Source organism: Doryrhamphus excisus, linkage group LG11 (assembly GCF_037039965.1).
Source record: "Doryrhamphus excisus strain RoL-2023G ecotype Guam linkage group LG11, RoL_Dexc_Guam_v1.1, whole genome shotgun sequence".
NCBI lineage: Eukaryota > Metazoa > Chordata > Actinopteri > Syngnathiformes > Syngnathidae > Doryrhamphus > Doryrhamphus excisus.
The window spans coordinates 341226-362456 of record NC_136367.1 but is presented as its reverse complement, the minus strand read 5'-3'; the positions used below and the strand labels follow the sequence as shown (position 1 = coordinate 362456).

The following is a 21231-nucleotide window of genomic DNA, read 5'->3' as shown; positions in this document are numbered from 1 at the left end:
TCACATGTTGATTTTTGAGAAAAAAGGTAAGGGGTTAACCTTACCTTTTTTCATTTTTGGTCAAAATTTTTTTATGCACTTTTCTACTTTTCTGCAGCAGGAGGATGTAGAAACCTCCCACATTGTCATCACAGGTCCCGGCAGACGCCAAAAAAGGCTAAAATTGCCACTTTTTTCACATGTTGATTTTTGAGAAAAAAGGTAAGGGGTTAACCTTACCTTTTTTCATTTTTGGTCAAAATTTTTTTATGCACTTTTCTACTTTTCTGCAGCAGGAGGATGTAGAAACCTCCCACATTGTCATCAGAGGTCCCGGCAGACCCCAAAAAAGGCTAAAATTTGACCTTTTTTCACATGTTGATTTTTGAGAAAAAAGGTAAGGGGTTAACCTTACCTTTTTTCATTTTTGGTCAAAATTTTTTTATGCACTTTTCTACTTTTCTGCAGCAGGAGGATGTAGAAACCTCCCACATTGTCATCACAGGTCCCGGCAGACCCCAAAAAAGGCTAAAATTGCCAATTTTTTCACATGTTGATTTTTGAGAAAAAAGGTAAGGGGTTAACCTTACCTTTTTTAAATTTTGGTCAAATTTTTTTTATTCACTTTTCTACTTTTCTGCAGCAGGAGGATGTAGGAGGACGTCACCGCAGGTCCCGGCAGAACCCAAAGAAGGCTAAATCCAACGTTTTTTCAGCAAATGGGAAAATGCAAAAAGCCAAAAGCTGAGCTGAAAGTCCCGCCCCCACACAGACGAGCGAGTGGAAAAGCCAAAGTCAAAACGAAGAGTGATGGGTTACCTTGGTGGCGTGTATCTGTGATAAACTATAACGGTTATGAGCCTGCAGAGAAAAGAAGACAAGCATTGAGTCCTTCCTGCGTTGCAACAGGTTAGCATCACAACGCCACTAATGGCAGCGCTTAGCGGCATCGGGCGGCCTTCTGGGACAGGAAGTGAACAGAAGGAATAAAAAGGCTTCAGCGACGCTCCACTGACAGCATGAGAGAGAAGAATGACGGCGCTGACATGGCGCTAGCTAGCTAGCATGTGACCTCACAGTGAACCGTGGAGGGGGGAGGGGGGGGTGTTTTGCTGTCATTTACATCCCCCCCGCCTCTCCTTGCCACGGGGGTGAGCATCAACACTCGCCATTGAAGACTCCGCCATGAATTAAACATGGATAAACACGGCGCTCTGCTAACGATGCGTCAGACAGCCGCCGCCTGCACTGCCTCTCATCTCCGCATCTTCGCTTTTTTTTTGGCTCCGCTCAAAAGTTGCACAAGAGGAGCTCTCGCAGAGTTCAAACGTCGGCTGCCGGAGGATCTTTTGTCGACCGGAGTTTGACCCGGACCATTTCGGCATGCCATCACGGCGTCTACATCTAAACACACCAGATAATCGATTCCCGGCCCACGGGGAGGGAAATGATTGCCTCCTCGCTGCTCCCACACTCCACTGTTGAGACCACCTCCACCAGGCAGCTCCACTTCACTCTGCAATATTTCAGAACTAGAAATGTTCAGTGTGGACAAACCTGCTCGTGCTATTCAATGAACGACCTTCATCGTCTACACAGCCTGAGTACACAATGAATACTAGGAGTGCAAAGGGGGCATAGGGGTGTTACTTCATGTGTACAGGTCTCTAGTCGCATTCAAGACCATACTAAGAAGTCATAAAAGGTTTTCTATGCTCTAACAAGAAAATCATTCCATTTATTAACGTTGCAAATATCGTGGAAATGCTTTTATCGCGGTCGGGTCTGGAACCGATGGACCTTCGTAAAGGAGGGACGAATGTCCTGCCAGGTTATGTTGGCCGGATGATAGTACTGGATTCTGTACTGGGGGGATTGGGAATGATGGGCAACATTCAAAAAACGTGCAGTTCCCCCTTAAATGTGGATTAAACGGCACTTTTGTTCATTCTTTCGCATCAACGACGGAGCTGACCCAAACGAGCCTTGGTGGAGGTCCACTCGTGGTCTTTGCTGACGTCAAAGTGGACATCCAAACGTGATAAGGAGTTGCCGGCAACTTGGAATGGTGGATGCGGGATCAATCGTCATGACAACAGCGTGTTGACACACATCACCTCACCTGCGACAGAAGCTTGTTGTTGTCGTCCTCCAGGATTCGCACTTTGGTCTCCAGCTGTCGGATGTAGTTGGAGGAGGAATCTGGAGAAGAAAAGAGGAGAGGAGACCACATTAGCATTTCAAAGAAGCATCCGGCAGCCGGCGTGGAGGACCAGAGTTCACAAAGGTTTTCTGAGCGGGAAGAACTTGAAACGTGAAATCGTCTTCAAAACCACGAGAGGTCAAAGGTCAACCAGTGAACATTCCCACTTGGCTAATCCACACGCGACCTCCCTTTGACCCTGCGTCCGCATTCTTGGCCGCCACATGTTTGCCTACAACGAGCATCCAGGTCCATCACGTCACAGCCGCGGCTGCAAAGGAGGAGATCGCCATGAAGCTGCAGCGGCGAGTTCAAACAGGGGACAGGAAGCAGCGACGCGGTGTTTAATTTACGACATGATGGCAGCCCAAGTCGGCAGACAGGAGAGCCATCAGGAGAGCGTTTCTTTTGTTTGAGAAGCGGAAATGTGGGAATGATAACATGGACTTTCACGTGTTTGTGCAGGAGGAAGATGAAAAAACGCTTCTTCAAACAGAAGAAAATGTCCTCCAAAGATGATTTCAACGTTAACTGGCCAGTAGAAACAGAATTTACTGTTGAATGCGGAAATGTGAAGGAGATGAGGGGACTGGAATCATGGTAAAAGCATATTTCGGAATTCATATCCAGCTTTTCTATTTCCTATTTCCAAGGACAAAAGCACTCTTAACTATGGATTCTGATTGGCAGGTCAGCCTCGCTGAGACCTTGGCTGAAACTGGACGAATGTCCAGCGACGCTCCACGGACAGCTTGGAAGTGTGGCGGATCCATCCGAATGGTGGCGGTGGAGCGCACGCTTTCCTAACAGTGCAGCAGACAATGAAGTGGACATGGAGTCCATCCATGGAGTCATGCCGTTTTCATGCCGTCTGATGCTGAAGCTTTCCCATCGTCTTCTTCTCAACTACTTTCAGTCTTCACGCATCACACCATGTGACCACGCACCATCGGTGCCACTCAGTTCCACCGCATGCGCCGTATTCACGTTCCCCGCCAAAATACTTCACAAACACACGAGGGGTGTTAGGCTTGCCTGTGCAGCAGGAGTGATGCAAACCGCCTCTTGGTCACCTGCTTCAAAGCCAGCAATTAGGATGGATTTTCCTTGTTTTGTGCAGTATTATTTATTTAGGGTTCAGGTTAGAAACCTCCAGCGGCCAAACTTTGGACCACCAAGGTCTACAGAAACAAGGAAAGAATGATTTGGGCGATGTAAGACGATATAAGGGGGGGTCATAAGACGATACGCAAGGTTGGCTCTACAGGAACGAGACAAGACCAAATTTTTACGGCAAACTTTCTTTTCGGAAAAGTAGAATGACAAAGTATGACAATATATTGCAATCTACCAATATATCTTACGTATATCTGCTATGTTGCACTGTGTGTATGCTAGCGGCCCCGCCTCCACCCACCGACTGACCAAAGGGTCCAAAGGGTCCAAAGGGTCCACTATTTGCACACCCATCCTAGGCCCAATCATCCAGACCCCATCTGGTCCACGCTCATTGATTGATTGATTGATGAGATGTGTTGTTGAATCAGCAGCAAAGGCTAAAAACACGCTAAAAGCGCTAATCTCCTGCTTCTGCCTTGTGACCCTCTAATCTGGACTCATCTGCTGCCGGCCTGACCCAGGTCCCGGTCTCAAGCCGATTAGAGTGAAGGTGGCCACGGGTAAACGACAAAGATGGACGCCGGCCGGCGACTGTGCGTGTTTGTGTTCAGCCTGTTTGTGCAGAAGTTGGACGTATCGGCGCTAGACCTCCAGCTGCGGTTCAGGTGGTTCACGGAGTCTTGTGTGCAAAAGGCTGAGGCGTTAGCGTTAGCCCCGACGCAAAAGGCAGCAAAAGGCAGCAATGGCGTATGAGCTTCCTGTGTGGGGGAACGTCTACAGCGCACGCTGCCTGGTTTTAGCATCACACGCCCCAACTGAGCGGTCCGAGCGCTAATCCGCTATTGGGGCATCCACTCGCACGCATCGCAGCCCCTTTAAGACCCTGATCGGGGTGAGAGGTTCGGGCAACTAAAGGCTCCCCTGCTTCTCCTCCATACCGCCATCCCTCCGGCTCCAGACCCCAGGAAGAGCTCAACAAACTAATTAGCCCGCGGGACTGCACTGCTATCCGCCGTCTGATGCTCGCCCTGGGAGAGGCCATTATTCCGCCTAAACGAGCTCAACGAGATGCTGGGAGCAGATAAGACGGGTGGGGGAGCGGCGTCCATCTTGGCCGAGTGTTGTTTACGCCGTCAATGGAGCCCATGTGTCTATTTGCGCGGAAGGCCGGCGAGTGGCGTGGGCGGCGGCACCAGCCTCCACCCGCCCCCCGCCGCTCCTGTCATTTCCTATCACGTCAACGCCACCGTGACCCACTTCCAGGAGCCACTGCTGGACGAGCTTCCTGCCGCTAACGTCCCGCTATGACCCCGCTGCAGCAAATTGCAGACCTCTTGTTGTGGTTGACGTCGCCTCAATCAGGGTCCCCACGCTCGTTCCAGCGGGGGCCACGTGGGGGACAGCGAGAGGAGAGCGGCGCGTGGATACGCTTCATCCCAGCGTTGTCATGGAGGTGAACAAGCCCCTCACTCATCTTCGTCCACATTTCTGCTTTCTTCTGAAATAACCCTGGGCAATTTTCTTCACGTAATATTCCTTTTTATGCCCATAATATTTTGACTTTAGTCCCATAATTGGAACAAATTTCCCCCCAAAATGACAACTTTATTTTGCTTTTGTTTCTTATGACATTATGACTTCAAAAACATAACAACTGATTTTTTCTTTCATATTTCAACTCCATCCAACTAAAATGGTATTTTTTTCCTCATAATATTATGTGTTTATTCTTGGAAAATTGAAACTTCTTATTCTTACTGTTTTTATTACTCCTTATTAAAGTCGACTTGACCCTTTGCTCATTTCCGTTTTTTCTGTTCAACTTTCTTCTTAAATAATCTTTAGTACTTCATAATAAATTCTGTAAATAATCCTTAGCCTCATTTCCCCAAAATGACAACTTGATTTTGTTTTGCTTCTCATAAAATGACAACTTTTAATAAATATTATTTGTACTTATTTATTCATTTTTTCCAACTCTATGCGACTAAAATGACTAGGGCTAGGGCTAGGGCTAGGGCTAGGGCTAGGGCTAAAGCTAGGGCTAAAGCTAGGGCTAAAGCTAGGGCTTGGGCTAAAGCTAGGGCTAAAGCTAGGGCTAAAGCTAGGGCTAAAGCTAGGGCTTGGGCTAAAGCTAGGGCTAAAGCTAGGGCTAAAGCTAGGGCTAAAGCTAGGGCTAGGGCTAGGACTAGGGCTCGGGCTAGGGCTAAAGCTAGGGCTAAAGCTAGGGCTAAAGCTAGGGCTAAAGCTAGGGCTAAGGCATGAAATGTTGCGTGCAGCCGTGTGAGACGCTGTGCTGCCAGGAGGCGTACCCGTCACACCCGTGCATGTTCTCTCACCTTGGCATCCTTGGTTGTGAGGAGGTGAGCGCCAGTCGGCTGTTTGGCAGCAAACAAACCTAACCCTAACCTTGCACCACACGTGGAAGACGTAGCGTTAGCGCTGGTGCACATCCCGCATCAAAGGAGGAAGTAGGTCAAATGCTTTTGCTTGAAAAAAAGAAACCTCTTATGTTTTCAAGTCGGATCGTCTGACTGTTTAGAAGCCTGCTGTGCAGGACGTCCCTCAGCTTCTCACAGTCCACTTTCATCTCCTCCTCACAGCTGTGTGTGTGTGCGTGCGTGCGTGCGTGCGTGCGTGAGCGAGTATGAATGAGTGCTGAGAAGCCGTGATGGCAGACGAGGCAGATTTTGGAGGCTCCTCTGAGGTTATATTGTGAGAGTTCAAGGCGGGAATCTCTCTCAATTACCTCAAGATGTTGAGGAAAAGAGGAGAAACATTCCCGCTAGGCTCTCGCATTCCGAGGAAGGACAGCTGACCTCGCTGGTGAGCTGCTCCAAAATAACGTATTTTTGTATGATAGAAATGTGATTGAAAATAATTGATGGCCGCAGGTTGACCCTGGGACAGATTATCTCCATCCTTTGGCCAAAGGGTTTCCCAGCGATGACCATGTTGTGAAAAATGAAAGGATGTGATATTTGATATTGATATTTTACAGCAACACATGTAGATAAGCTAACAAGTTATATACTGTATATTTCATCTCTGCATTGTCACATACTGTAGGCATGTAAGTATTCATTATTATTCATGTCACCTTCACTCTTTCATTTTTCCCCCCATTTTTGCTGTTTTGTTTTTATTTAAATAAATATATTTTTCTTCTGAAGTACTCTTTGTATATTTCGTATTTTGTATATATGGGAAATATGATAATATTATGACCTTATTCCCATATTTCCCATATATTGGGACACCCCCATCCTATGGGAACACATCAGTAGAATGTGTTGACCTGTGCTGGGAATTTAGAGAAGAGGACGAACTGCCACTTAGGTTAGCAGGAGCTTTGTGTGTGTGTGTGTGTGCGTGTGCGTGTGCGTGTGCGTGTGCGTGTGCGTGTGCGTGGTCCGCTTCACTGCCCAGTGTTCGGTCACAGGCAGGCCAGGCCGCCCCAGATAGGGAGAAAGAGAGGCGAGCCGGAGAGGAGCAAGTAGAGCGGGCATCCATGCTGCATTAATGAGGGGAACGGCAGAACCTGGCAACCCAGGCATGTGAGCCCACACACCCTGGGAAGGACTTGAAAGGCCGGGCTGGCTCATCAGCCCGGGGGGGGATGTGAGCCCATGTGACAAGACATGGCACCGCCGCAGCAACACACCTACCCCGCAAAGGAAGGAGGACGTGCTCTTTCGGGAGATCCACGTTGCACTAAATATTCATGCGCATGTATTTCATACTGATGACCTCCGCCAGGGAAGGGATGCATCCCTCAGGAAGTGCAGTCATTCCGCCGACGTTCCAAAGGCGTGTTCACGTCTATTAGAGCCCGTTTGTATCTCATGTCTGGGAATGGTCCCTCGGTCGAGCTCTGGGCTGACTGAGGAGACAAGTGACGAGATGGTGGGGGGTTATTTATAGCACCCGCAGAGAGACGCTGTAACGCACGCGCATGTCTTGTTGCTATCGCAGCGTTTGATGCCTCACTCCCGTCGACTCGGTTCTCCGTCACGTCACCTGACGGCAGGCTGAAGATGTGCAAGAAGTACGCTAATCAATAATCAATAATGGTGATCTCTACCAAACAGAGAAATATTAGGGCTATTTGTATTGGGGTAAAAATGAAGTGTTCCCGAGGGAACCTTGATGAGGACTCTGGTGCCTGTCTCAATGAACCATTACCGACACCTAGTGGCCAATCCAGTAAAACATTCACAATTGGAATGTAATTTTACTAATGGCCATATTGAAGCAGCAAACACTGCAGTGTGGTGTGGGACCCAGTTGGAACCCAGTACAGCAGGGGGCAGTCTGGCTCATGTGGATATGGCCAATCATCTTTAATCTCAGCAAGTCAAAGCCGCGGGGGCTCATGTTGCTCCCCCACCGTCATGGCTGCCCTTGCGTCTGCACGTGTGCGTGTCGGCCACTTGAGAGCAAGAACACAAAGAGCAGAGTAGAGAGTAGCCATGGACTACGTGGGGGGCAGGCGGGGGGGGGGGGGGACTTGTGCATTTCCACCTTGGTTGGGATGCGACACCGAAGGCCTTCCGTCACGGCCGAGGGGAAATGATTTAGTCCAAAGGGGCGGGGTCTGTTGTCTTGCTAACACTCGTGACCTTTGACACTGAAGGTCAAGGGTAGAAATATTTGGAAAATGTAAAACCAAGAAGGTTGATGCAGGCTGATGCCGAGATCCATTGTTTGTTGAGATGTCATGTTAACAGATAACATGTTAGCATATCTACTATATGTGCCGGGAAAGCCTTTGGACACCCCTGCACCAGGTCAGCGGCCATATTGGATGTTTGTGTTAGAGGAAGTAAGAAAAGCCGGCCAATGAAAAGCTGGATCACCAAGACACACACCACATTCTTCCACGTGTTGCCCCGGTGTTCCCAACAAAAAGACCGGGCGACCTCATTTGCATAAATCCGCACAGCGGGCCGGGCCGCTTTGAAGTGACTGGCGCTGAGCTGGCAGAGGCGGAGCTTATGTAAGCAGAGGCAAAGAGCGCACAACGAGGCGGTGAAAACATTCCTGGCTAAGTAGAGCCCCCCCCGCCCTCGCCCCCGCCCCCCCGGCCTTTCGTTGAGGCCCATTAGCTGCGTGGGATCCAAGAGAAGACAACTCATCAACAACAGTCTCTTCCCGGTGACATCACCCTGCCGCTTTTATGGCCGTTTCATCATAACCCCCCCCCCCCCCCCCAAAAAAGTCTCTGCTGTGGCCGTGACGCACAGTCAAGTGCAAAGGAGCAGCAAGTGGCCAAAAGGCGAGCTTATCAGCGCCACGCTTGGTTGCCTCGCTAAGCAGGAGGATCTTTTGGTGCGCCTCCCCTCTGACAGAAAGAGGACAAAGGTCTCCAAACGACAAGAACTCCCTTGTGGGACGGGGGAGCTTTGGAGCTGATTAGACGGATAAAACGGAGCCTCGGCGGGGCCATTAGCGCCGTAATTGGCACAAAGAGAAGTTGCGTAATGGCTGCACGGCGGCTCAAATTGGATTGATGTTCGCCGAGTTCCGCAGCCTCTCGCTGACCTCCAACGGGAGCGAATTGGACGCCATCGTGTCCCGCTGCGAGCTTAGCGCCGTACGATGCCGTGTCTCCGCCACAAGACGAGCCCAACGCTGAGAGTCAGTAAGTTCAGACATACGCGACCCGACAGGCCGACGCGGGCCTCCGACGCTGCCAGCTCGCCTCCACGCCGCCGCCGCCTGCCGGGATGAGACACGACTGGACGCTTTTTCCCAACTTTGATCGGAGCTGCCAAGCATTCCCAACGTTGTCTCATCTTGTCTAAAGTGAAATCCTGCCCTTCTTCACCACATTTACTCCCACCTTCTTCCAACCATGGAGGTAAGAAGGACTGGAACAAGTTAGGATTTCTGACCCAGCAGGGTGTACTGTATTCAGGCACACGCTCCGACTGATTATTAGTTTTAATGTTGATGGATTTACTGGTATGACATCATAATTATAGTGCACCCCTACTTTGAAAAGGACCAGGCTTTCCCATCACTGCCATTTGTGTCCCACGACCCACCTTCAACTTCCATCCCCATGCTGGTCACATGATGCAAATAAACCTGTGACGTGTGTTCTGAGTCTCAACAGGCTACACAGTCGCCCTCTCTTCACAGAGCCAATGCTGCTCCCTCGCAATGTCAGGCTGTTTAACACTTCATGAACAAATAAATGATGGCTGCCTCCTGGTTGAAAGACAGTTTGGGCTACTGTGGCACCACGGCCAAGACGGACGCACCACGGCCAAGACGGACGCACCACGGCCAAGACGGACGCACCACGGCCAAGACGGACGCACCACGGCCAAGACGGACGCACCACGGCCCAGCCATACAATGCATGGAATGATTAGCCGGCTAAGGGCAATGTGGTGTCTGGCCTCTTGTCAAACTAACAATGACCACATTTGCGGTGCAGTGAATGCTAAACTGTGAATGTGCACACTTCCACTGTGTACACATTTTAGGGCGTCTCTAGTCGTGTGATGACAGGCTGGATTCTTATTTTATACGCCGCAGCGTAGCGAGGCTTTCAATGCAACCGTGCACGCTGCTGTGCGATGCCATTGCTGAGCCACTCCAACCTTTTAATGGGCCTAAGCACCGCCTCCCACTTGTAGCCATTAGCTTTATTAGTGCAACTCCAGCACACACACACACACGCACACGCACACACACACACACACACACACTCAGCCCAAGAGGGGGGAAATCACAGCAACAAATTCCATTAGCGAGTGGGACTAAAGGTTTATAGCCAGATGGTTAGCCTAGCCTGAATCAATGTGATGAAGACTGCGGCAGGACGCCATCTCTCTCTCCCTCTCCCTCTCTCTCCCGCTCTCTCTCCCTCTCCCTCTCCCTCTCCCTCTCCCTCTCCCGCTCTCTCTCCCTCTCCCTCTCCCTCTCCCTCTCCCTCTCCCTTTCTCTCTCTCTCACACACACCTCATAAACCCTAATGGAAACTCATCAAGCGCTAATTTCATTACACCAGACCTCCATGACACCCCATCATGCAGTCGTCGAGTCTCGCTTCCGGGCCTTTATGCCACACGGCCATCACTTAGACGGCGGGAGCGCGGGCGGCGGTGCTTTGGCGTCCGTGCGTCCCTCACAGGGCATCCAGAGCAGCGGGGTGGGCCTCGTCCATCTGACAGCCACACGCTTTGAAGAGTTCCCCAAGTCGGATTAGGAACTACTAGCCCCCCCACAGCCCGCCACCCCTCCATGACCATAACATGGACCTTTCCTGCTGGAGAAGGTACAAGTGGGGGGGGGGGACCACGGTGATTGTACCATACGTGTGACCCCTTCCAGCAAACGTCCCCTTCACCTGGGCCACCCACAGCCCCCGCCCCTCCCCACACACGCAAGCCATCCGTCTGATGCATTCAATGTCTCCCTAAGAATGTTAAGAATGTCAAAACGTTGCTTGAAACGGGTGACCAGTTTAACATTGGAACAGATGAATTCAAGTGGTGTCATTTCCCGTGTGTACTTTGACACATAATATTATAATTTTGATTCACGTACCCATTATGACAACTGACGTACCCCGGTGGTACGCATACCACACTTTGGGAACCTTCAGGAGGACTACAAAAGTGAGGGACACAAGCCGGATAAAGCCAGCGTGGTCGGACTCTTGGTGGCCTCCCCGCATTGTCCTTGGCGAGACGCTGCGTCAGCTGGCATTAGCGGCCAGGATCAGATTGAGCCGATGGCGAGCAGGTGGTCCCTCTGACTCAGGGGACCTCACAGGGTCGCCCGCGGTACGGTGGGTGCCGGAAGAGGAGGCAGCCCGAGTTGCGGGACGTCTGGCGACTTAAAAATGCATCATGGCCGCTTTTAGAAAACAACATTCCAGCCATGCGTGCTCCCAACTCTCATTTCCATCCTTTCTACCCCCCACCCCAGCCACCCTGCACCCCCTTGAATACAGAGCTATCAATCCTCTAATCATCTTGCCGTCAAAGCTGCAGATTAGCACCGAATAAACGCTAGCTCTCTGAGTTTCCACTGGCTCCGTTTCAGGCGTTTCCTTTTTTTTTAATATACATCAGCTCACTCCAGATGCTCCAGCTTAGTTCACCTTCACCAGCCAGTACACCGGCAACCATGGCGGTCCAGCCTGGACCAAAAAGGAGGAAAGTACAGGTGGTCCTAGCTATGTGAACTCCTACGTCCACCACAACACAGGAAGGACATGCCAACGCAGTCACAAAGAGTTTCTTCTTAAAGTACCAGGATAACCTCCTCTTCTCCTCACAGACCTCCTCGTGACCGGGTATCTATGACCGGGTACAGGTCTGTTTGCCTGGGAGGAGATGGTATCTAGGTGGTGTATATCTATGACCGGGTACAGGTCTGTTTGCCTGGGAGGTTATGGTATCTAGGTGGTGTATATCTATGACCGGGTACAGGTCTTTTTGCCTGGGAGGAGATGGTATCTAGGTGGTGTATATCTACGGCCAGGTACAGGTCTGTTTGCCTGGGAGGAGATGGTATCTAGGTGGTGTATATCTATGACCAGGTACAGGTCTGTTTGCCTGGGAGGAGATGGTATCTAGGTGGTGTATATCTATGACCGGGTACAGGTCTGTTTGCCTGGGAGGAGATGGTATCTAGGTGGTGTATATCTACGGCCAGGTACAGGTCTGTTTGCCTGGGAGGAGATGGTATCTAGGTGGTGTATATCTATGGCCGGGTACAGGTCTGTTTGCCTGGGAGGAGATGATATCTAGGTGGTGTATATCTATGACCGGGTACAGGTCTGTTTGCCTGGGAGGTTATGGTATCTAGGTGGTGTATATCTATGGCCGGGTACAGGTCTGTTTGCCTGGGAGGTTATGGTATCTAGGTGGTGTATATCTACGGCCAGGTACAGGTCTGTTTGCCTGGGAGGTTATGGTATCTAGGTGGTGTATATCTATGACCGGGTACAGGTCTGTTTGCCTGGGAGGTTATGGTATCTAGGTGGTGTATATCTATGACCGGGTACAGGTATGTTTGCCTGGGAGGTTATGGTATCTAGGTGGTGTATATCTATGACCGGGTACAGGTCTGTTTGCCTGGGAGGAGATGGTATCTAGGTGGTGTATATCTATGACCGGGTACAGGTCTGTTTGCCTGGGAGGTTATGGTATCTAGGTGGTGTATATCTATGGCCGGGTACAGGTCTGTTTGCCTGGGAGGAGATGGTATCTAGGTGGTGTATATCTATGACCAGGTACAGGTCTGTTTGCCTGGGAGGAGATGGTATCTAGGTGGTGTATATCTACGGCCAGGTACAGGTCTGTTTGCCTGGGAGGAGATGGTATCTAGGTGGTGTATATCTATGACCAGGTACAGGTCTGTTTGCCTGGGAGGAGATGGTATCTAGGTGGTGTATATCTATGACCAGGTACAGGTCTGTTTGCCTGGGAGGTTATGGTATCTAGGTGGTGTATATCTATGACCGGGTACAGGTCTGTTTGCCTGGGAGGAGATGGTATCTAGGTGGTGTATATCTACGGCCAGGTACAGGTCTGTTTGCCTGGGAGGAGATGGTATCTAGGTGGTGTATATCTACGGCCAGGTACAGGTCTTTTTGCCTGGGAGGAGATGGTATCTAGGTGGTGTATATCTACGGCCAGGTACAGGTCTGTTTACCTGGGAGGAGATGGTATCTAGGTGGTGTATATCTACGGCCAGGTACAGGTCTGTTTACCTGGGAGGAGGTGACACACGTGACTTACATAACACCTTTCACTTTCTTTCTTTCTTTTTTTTTTTACAGCATCACATCATGAAAATGTGACGCTCGCTTCCTCAGCTGGCCTGGTGGTTCACTCCCAGATCATTTCAACGCTCCGGAAAGTTCCCACCCAAAAGCCGTAAAGCACCTTGGACTTGCGATAAGGACTTGGCGAGGAGAGGAAGAGAAACAATAACTCAAACTGTAAATGAGTCAGCCCGCCGACCGCGCCGACACGGAAGGGGCCTGGTGTCAGGCGTGGCGCCTTTGAAGGCGAGATGTGGAGTGGAATGCGGAGGGAGTGTACAGCCTGTTTGCCTTGCCTGTTCTTGCACAATCGCTGCACTACTTTCCTGCGTCAGTCCCAGCCTCATTGGGATCAGGCATTACCCCCCCCCCCCACGCACTGGCAGCGTCAACCATGCAAAGTAGCGGTTGAGGGCCGTCGAGATCAAACGGAAGCGTCAATGAAATATTTACTGATATTTACTTTAAGAACAAAGCATGAAAGACGTCGTCTTCGCTTTTCTTCTGCAAATGCGCTGATCTTTCCAAGCACTCGCTTCTTAAAGGAAAAGTGCACCTTTAGAGGGAATTTCACCCATCACCCACAATCCTTATGGAAAAAAGAAGAATAAGAAGGCAGCAGCAGCCCCCCCCCCCCATGCTTCCATTCCACATGATTCTGCAGCCATACCCACAACCCCCATCAGCTACACAAGCCTGCCTTAGTCAGCTTTTCCGTTCTTTGCTTTCACATCTGGGTTGAATATAACATCACCGGCCGGGTCTGAGGGTGGGGGGGTCATAAGTGGGGGTCCATGCCTCAAATGTCACCAAACTCGGCCATCTTTTGTGATGCAACCCGAGCCTTTCCCAGCATAAACGTGTAAATGCGACAGCGCGTGTAACCATGGTTATGTTGCCCCCCCCCCCCCCCCAGGGTATGCTAAGCATTGGCACATGGCCCTTGTTGCCGGGTGAAGTTCAACCAGTTTACAACACATGTTCCTTAAAGGTCCTGCCAAGGACCGGCCTCAAAGGTCTCATTCAGAAGCTGCACCCCATAATACTGAAAGGACGGGCACGGTATCCTAGCAACAAGCAGAAACGAGGGGAGGCGTCTGCTGCCTTACTCCCCTCTTATCCGAGGAGATGGTCACCCCCCCACACGGGCACTTTTAGCGATGTGGCCCTGAACACAGTAATATCTTCTTCAGGCTTTAAACGGGAGTCTGGGGTCATGTGGTCCATGTGGTCCATGTGGTCCATGTGGTCCATGTGGTCCATGTCATAGGCAGGGCCACGTGCCACGCTTTTAAAGGGAGCGCTGGGCAGAGATACAGAACCCACGATGTCAATCTCCAAATCCTTTCAACGTGAAAGCCCTCCCTGCAAAGAGCTCCAGCATCCATGGTTTAATCCCTGGTCTTTGTCGGACGCCAAGGTTGGCCAGGAGGCATCTGAAGGCTGAGATCCACATATCTGAAATCATTTATCCTCACTGTCCCTGATGCACTGGGTCTTACGTAAGGGTGTCCCCACACCATGACACGCTTCTGTACTCTGTGTGTATGCTAGCGGCCCCGGCTCTACCCAAAGAGAAAGAGACTGTATGATTGACAAAAGGGCTCATTCCATTCATGCTGTTGTTCTATGGATCAAACACGCCAAGGTCCTGAAGCCAATGCACAGAGTGAACCCTCTTCCTGCCTGTTTGGAAATCACAAGTACTAATTGACACGCCCATAAAAATGTCTGACCCGGACACATGGCTCGCTCCTCCCCTTCCAAACCCTCCTGCTAGCTTGATGTTCCACCCGCATATTTACATCATACAATCTCCTCAAGATGACATTCAGTACCAGTCTATTCGCTTTTCATTGGCCCATTCCGTGAGAGTCCTGGAAGGATGAATGTGTGCTCTTCTTTTCCATCAGCTGACGTTCTCCCATGACCATCACGCATCACCCAAGTGCTTTCTGATGGGCACGGCAATGGCCAAGGCGGTCTAGTCCAAACAAAGACTGGAATCAGCCCCCACCCTCACAGTCTGGGGGTGTGTTAAGCGACGGCTTTTTCATGGCTTGGTGCTGATGGAATGTCATCAGCCTGGACTGGAGCCAAGTGTTCGTCCTGAGATGACGATTCTTCTGGAAAACGGCCGTGGTCTTCTAACCTGATCCTTTCCAGCTTTCTCAAAGGGTGCAAAAGTCTTCTTGGTCTGGTTGAGTCCAAGTGTTGGGATTAGCCCAACGGAGGCACGCCATTGAGAAGACAATAGGCCACAGCGGCAGATGGTCTATTGCTGCCATAATGTCGGGCATGGGGGGGGGGGCGGGGGTGTCGGGGGAGGTCACTGGAACACCCACCAACCCCCTTCATGGGAAAATACCTCCACTCATATCCCACAGTGAGCTCACACTCAACAAGCGGCGGCACTTGAAGGTTTTGAGTCCATAAATAAACAGCAGATGTTTATGATGGGTTATGACATCATCAACATCTTCATGGAAATATGCAGTGACAATGAGGGTTGGGCATCCTTTGGATTTGAAGAAACCGGTTCATGTTCGTCATTTCGATTGTGGTTCTCAACAATTCCCGCTTCCGATGCAGTAAAGAGGCGGGGCCATAGCAGGTAGCATGGTGTGGATGCTAGCGCTAACCACGGTTGTTTTGCTATGGAATACATCTGTTGACTTTTTGATCCACTCACTGCCGAGACGTCACACAACAGCACCAGCAAGCCCTTGTCGCAGGTGCCAGTCTGCAGCCAAGCGGGGCATCCATTGCCACACAAGAACAACAAGGCTCGGGAAGACACGGGTCCGTAAGGAGGGCTTGGGGTCAGGATAAAGAAGGAGCGCTTTGAGCGACCATTTCGAAAAAGAGCGTCTCCCTCTCTCGCTCTCTTCTTCAGGCCCGCCCACATCAAAACAGAACCATGTTTCCGCAGCTAACAGTGCAGTCTTGGCCCCGGGCCCGAGAGAGGAAATGAGCCTGGGGAGGAGCGCCACAGGGTTACCTGAAACTGTTCCAGAAAGCTTCCCTGAAATGAAGCAACAGTTGCGAGGGAACAAGCGAATCCAGATGCTTCAGACCAAGCCTCTCATCCATCACCAAGGCCGGTTTCACCGCCAGGCCGCTGATGTTCCCGTCAGCGAGCCCAGCCGGGCGGCTCTGTGCCGACGGTCCCATCTCAGGCGCTGCACGGACAAGTGAGTAAGGTGCCGACTCCGATGGACAGAGTCTGTTAGCTAAGAAATGTCTTCCCGCTCGCTGGAATGGGAAGGAGCTGATGGAGGATTGCTCTGGTCAAGGAGTTGCTGACGTCCGGGAAGCGACGCATGTGTGGAGAGGCCATAACTGAAGTTCTGATGGGGACCCCGGGTGTGCTTGCTCAATGCCCCGCAGGACAAAATTGTTTGATTTCGGTTATTCTCGCTTGGTTGGAGCTTTTTTTATTGGTAATGTGACGCTATATTTAATGTTATCAGGTTTATTAATATGATGTCATAATGTCCTCTTATGAGCCAGGGAATTATCGGTCTCATACATCTTAGAAATGAACTTCGATATGTGACCCACACGCTTGGCCCCATCACTAAGGACAAGGATGGCATCCTTGAGCATGTTAAAGAGGCTATGGAAGCCGCTGTGTTAGCCGAGCAATGCAGTGGTCTTATTGGCTGGAAGATCACAAGCATCAACAACAACATCCCAATGCTCCTTATGTTGATTCAGGTGGCGGCTGAAGCCTCCTTTCCTTTGTTCTACCTCGCCTCCTTCCCACTCTCCCCGATAAGCCACAGGGATAAAGGTATAGGGAAAATACATATAGAAATATCAGGTAAAGGGATAGGGAAAATACATATAGAAATATCAGGTAAAGGGATAAAGGTATAGGGAAAATAAATATAGAAATATAAGGTAAAGGGATAAAGGTACAGGGAAAATACATATAGAAATATCAGGTAAAGGGATAAAGGTATAGGGAAAATACATATAGAAATATAAGGTAAAGGGATAAAGGTATAGGGAAAATACATATAGAAATATCAGGTAAAGGGATAAAGGTATAGGGAAAATACATATAGAAATATAAGGTAAAGGGATAAAGGTATAGGGAAAATACATATAGAAATATAAGGTAAAGGGATAAAGGTATAGGGAAAATACATATAGAAATATAAGGTAAAGGGATAAAGGTATAGGGAAAATACATATAGAAATATAAGGTAAAGGGATATAGGTATAGGGAAAATAAATATAGAAATATAAGGTAACGGGATAAAGGTATAGGGAAAATAAATCTAGGAATATCAGGTAAAGGGATAAAGGTATAGGGAAAATAAATCTAGAAATATCAGGTAAAGGGATAAAGGTAAGAATTGTTCCTCTCGCTAAGGTACTGCATGTCCTTCATGTCTTCTGTGTACCATATGGGTTCATTTAGCTAGCCAAGCTAGCTCCCTTCCATCACGCTGTAACCCGAGCACCACCTGTACGGCTTCCGACGGCAGACAGTACCCTGCCCCACCTGAAGGGGGGCACACATGGAAAAGTGTACCTCACCAACCCTCACCCCATACAATGTTCCATTGGTGGATCCATACGTTGAAGAAGAGGCCGACTAATGAGGAGAAAGGTTCCACTTCATGTGAGCGGTGGGAAAGGGAGGAATACCCCCCCCCTCAGCCCCCCGCCACGTTTGACACCAACAAACAATGAGCTGACCTAACTGCGGCCGGCATCATTCCGTGCGGGTCGATCAGGCCCGTCTAACCCTCCCCGTGCCACCCAGCTCCCCCTTCCTCCGCCTTACTTCTGCTTCAGCGATTCCAACCCCCCATCCGCTCGTCCCAGTGATCATTGTGGTTGCCTAGGCGACTGAGCAAGATGGCCCCTCCAACAACAGAAGATTCATAAAGGAAAGGCATGAACAGGATGATGGGAACTTTTGCAAGCCTTCCGGATCAGGGACCAGGATAGCATCTAGCAACACGTCACGTCCGTCGGCTGGCGCCGTGGTAACGGGAATGAGGGGGTGAGGGATCAGACACAGACTTGACGGGAATCCGAAGAGAGAAAGATATCGGACGGCCATCTCTGTTACTTTGGCACCTTCCTGTTTCCGCGCGGCGCCGCCGGGATGACACCACTTCCTCTTTTGTCGATCCAGGAATGTGGGACATCCTGCCGGGCTGGCTTCCATTGACAGCACGCAGCTGAGAGTTGCCCCTCTGGGCGCTTTGTGTTTGTGTTTCTCTTGAACCGCCTTATCAGCTCGCCGGCCGGAGCAGCGCCCAATGAAAACCAGACCCCGCTCTGCAGCGAAACCCGATGCCTCCGGTTTCTCTCCGTCAGCCTGGCGTTTCCCAGTGCGAAACCGCACGGACGCAAATGTGAGCAAACAGGATACAAGCAACACAAACACCCGGTTCCAGCGAGACGGCCTCCTGCAGACACACAATGACTTGAAAGGACGGCTGAGGGGAACGCGCCATTGGCCGGCCGGCCTTCAGCCTCCTTCCTCCTTCCAAACCACAGCAGGGCTCCGACGCCCGCCGGGGGCCGCTGTTTATTTGAAGATGAAGTACAAATCCAAACGTAAACAGTCGAGTCACCCCCCCAGGTCGCTCCTGGAAGCAACAAGCCAGAACACGAGCGACTGGTCTGGATGGGGCCACGCCGGGGGCGCCTCCAGTTTCATTTAGGGCTCATTGGTCACGTCCCTCCCCAAGGAAATCCCAGTTGGCTCTCGGGGTGTTACCTTGCGGACCCGGGGCACAAGAGCGCATGTGAAAGGTGGGATCTTATGGGCGACTCACCAGCCACTTGATGAGGGCTCATTAGTAGTGTGTGATTGTACAAACACACATGGCAGCGTAATGGAACGCACCCTGAAGAAACCCCCACAGCAACAAGGCTCCATTTATTTGTCATCCAGTGTCATGGATGTACCCGTTTCTGGATGAAATCACTTAAGACCTTCTTGGACCTTCTTCTAGCAGCCTTTCCAGGCGGAATAGGTGTGTCCCAGGACATGCATTAAGTAGCTGCCCCTTTTATCTGTTTTTATATCTTTAGAATGGCATGCACTCATGTCTCACATGAAACCACATTGGTGGGCACAGTGCAGTCTGGGGGCCGTTTTCTGACCTCAGCTCGTTTTGTATTGGCCCCCAGTTGGCTTGACATGTATTGCTTTGGGAAAAATGCCCTACAATTTTTTGTCTAAGCTTTTGGAATGAATTCCTAAAGAAACAGGAAGAAAGTGTACCACTGGATTTCTAAAGGACTACTTGGCTGAATAGGATGTGCTTGCTGCAGAAAAAACACTTTGGAGGGGCAAAAGGTACGACTGAAAAAATGAATGTTTTGACGGAATGAATGGCGAGTGTGCGGGGATCTACTGGATCATGTCAGTGGATCCAAGATGCGATTCATCTCCAAGTCATTGGTAAGAATGAATAAATAAATAAATAAATCATGGTGTTCCACTCTTCTATTGGTCATGCTTGTGTATTGGCACGGTGCCTTTTCCACAAAGTTACTCTGTGAGGGGTTAAAGGTCAACATGTGTTACTGCAGAGTGGATCTTTATTAGTCCAAGCGTTCGATGTCAAACAATCTCAGCCCTGCAGGGCCGGGGGGGGGGGGGGCGGGGGGTTTGCTTGGCATCGGCTTTTATTCCTCCTCACGACAGATGTCTGCACAGACCGTACAACACACGCATACACACAACCTGGGCTGGGGGGGGGCAACGGCCCACACCCTACCACAAGGGCCCCCCCCCCGAGCAGAGAGGACGCTAGCAGATGCAGACCCCACGATTGAAGTTCCTTTTCTCAGTTTGCCCTGCAGATGCTCCCCTAAGTGCTTCATGCAGCCGGCGACGCTAAACGGCCCCCCAGACCCCCCATGGTGACACATGCGACCTCGCCACACGGTCGCTCCGCTCGGATTTCAGCACCGAGCAAAGCTTGGCTAAAAAGCCGGGCCCTCCTTTCGGAGCCGCGCATCCAGGCCGACCTGCGGGCGATGAAGCGCTTCGCTTCCACGCGAGCTGAGCGATATTCGGTGAAGCACTTCCTTGATCCGCACCCCCGTGGGCTGCAGCTCGCGTAATGTTGGATTAGCGTCAGCACGCCGCTGCTTCGTGCTCACTCTTTCACGCACGCCGTCAACACGTGCTCGCTTTAGAGCTCCACTCCAGACGTCGAGTCCAGCTCCCAAAGTCCAGCACGACCTCCACGACCTCCACAACCTCCGCTATCTTTGGATTCCCAGCTCTGTCTCCCATCAGGTGTCATGTCAATCATCTGTTCCAGGGTCAAACTGTGGCCATCGTTAAAGCTTTGATAAATACGCTGGAGGCAAATCCTTGGATGTCATCTAAAATGGCGTGGCCTCACGCATCATAACGCCTGACACGTTCTACACTACTTCTTTCCCCAACATTTTGGGTCTAGAATACCACATCTACCCAATTTCCTCCCTGTAGAAAACAATAGAAATAGAAATGGTCTGTTCCAGTGTCAAACTGTGGCCATCGTTGATCAACTGTACAGGTGGTGTTTTCATTGCTGACTGCTGTGCAACATAACTTTTAACACTACTAGAATAGTAGTAGTAAAAAATACACAACGATATATTGCAACATAGTCATTTGTACTACGTTACCTCACATTGCCCTCACACGTCTGCTTTCTGTGTGTATGCTAGTCGCCCCGTCTCCAGTCATGGAAACAAAGAGACATTATGATTGAGAAGAGGGCTCACTCCATTCGGGCCATTGTTGTATGCAACAAAGTAAAAAGGATGCACAGAGTGAACCCTCTTCCAAAGCAGACACGCAGGCACGAGGCTGTAAAGCTTTACTTGTTGGGTGACTCTTTGGCTTCAGGCCATGAGCCCGTGGGACTGCATGCCATGGCTGGTGTCCACGAACGCGCACGAGTGCTGCTCACACCGCAATACAGCAGCTTGGAGAGGCGGGGGGTGGGGGCCATGATATTGATGTTACGTAAAGACAGCTGACAGCGTTAGAAATATGTGTGCTCGCGTGCGGACGGGGATTAAGAGCTCCGTTGTGTACGCGTCCATCCTGGTTTGTTGGCTTTTTCTCTTCCGTTTGTTACCTTCCGATGTTGCGTGT

General features: G+C 50.5%; 1 protein-coding gene across 2 annotated transcripts in view; it reads right to left on the bottom strand.

Moving 5' to 3' along the window:
• Positions 1 to 21231, bottom strand: part of ccdc85cb (coiled-coil domain containing 85C, b) — a 35244-nt gene that overhangs the window by 11452 nt on the left and 2561 nt on the right. The window contains exons 2-3 of one of the 2 annotated variants that reach the window (XM_058078178.2): positions 2102 to 2181; positions 799 to 840 (exon numbers count right to left, since the gene is read on the bottom strand). In XM_058078178.2, coding sequence (XP_057934161.2) covers positions 799 to 840; positions 2102 to 2181 — 122 coding nt within the window. The remainder of the gene's footprint in view (positions 1 to 798; positions 841 to 2101; positions 2182 to 21231) is intronic. The other variant, XM_058078187.2, reaches the window with a different exon arrangement.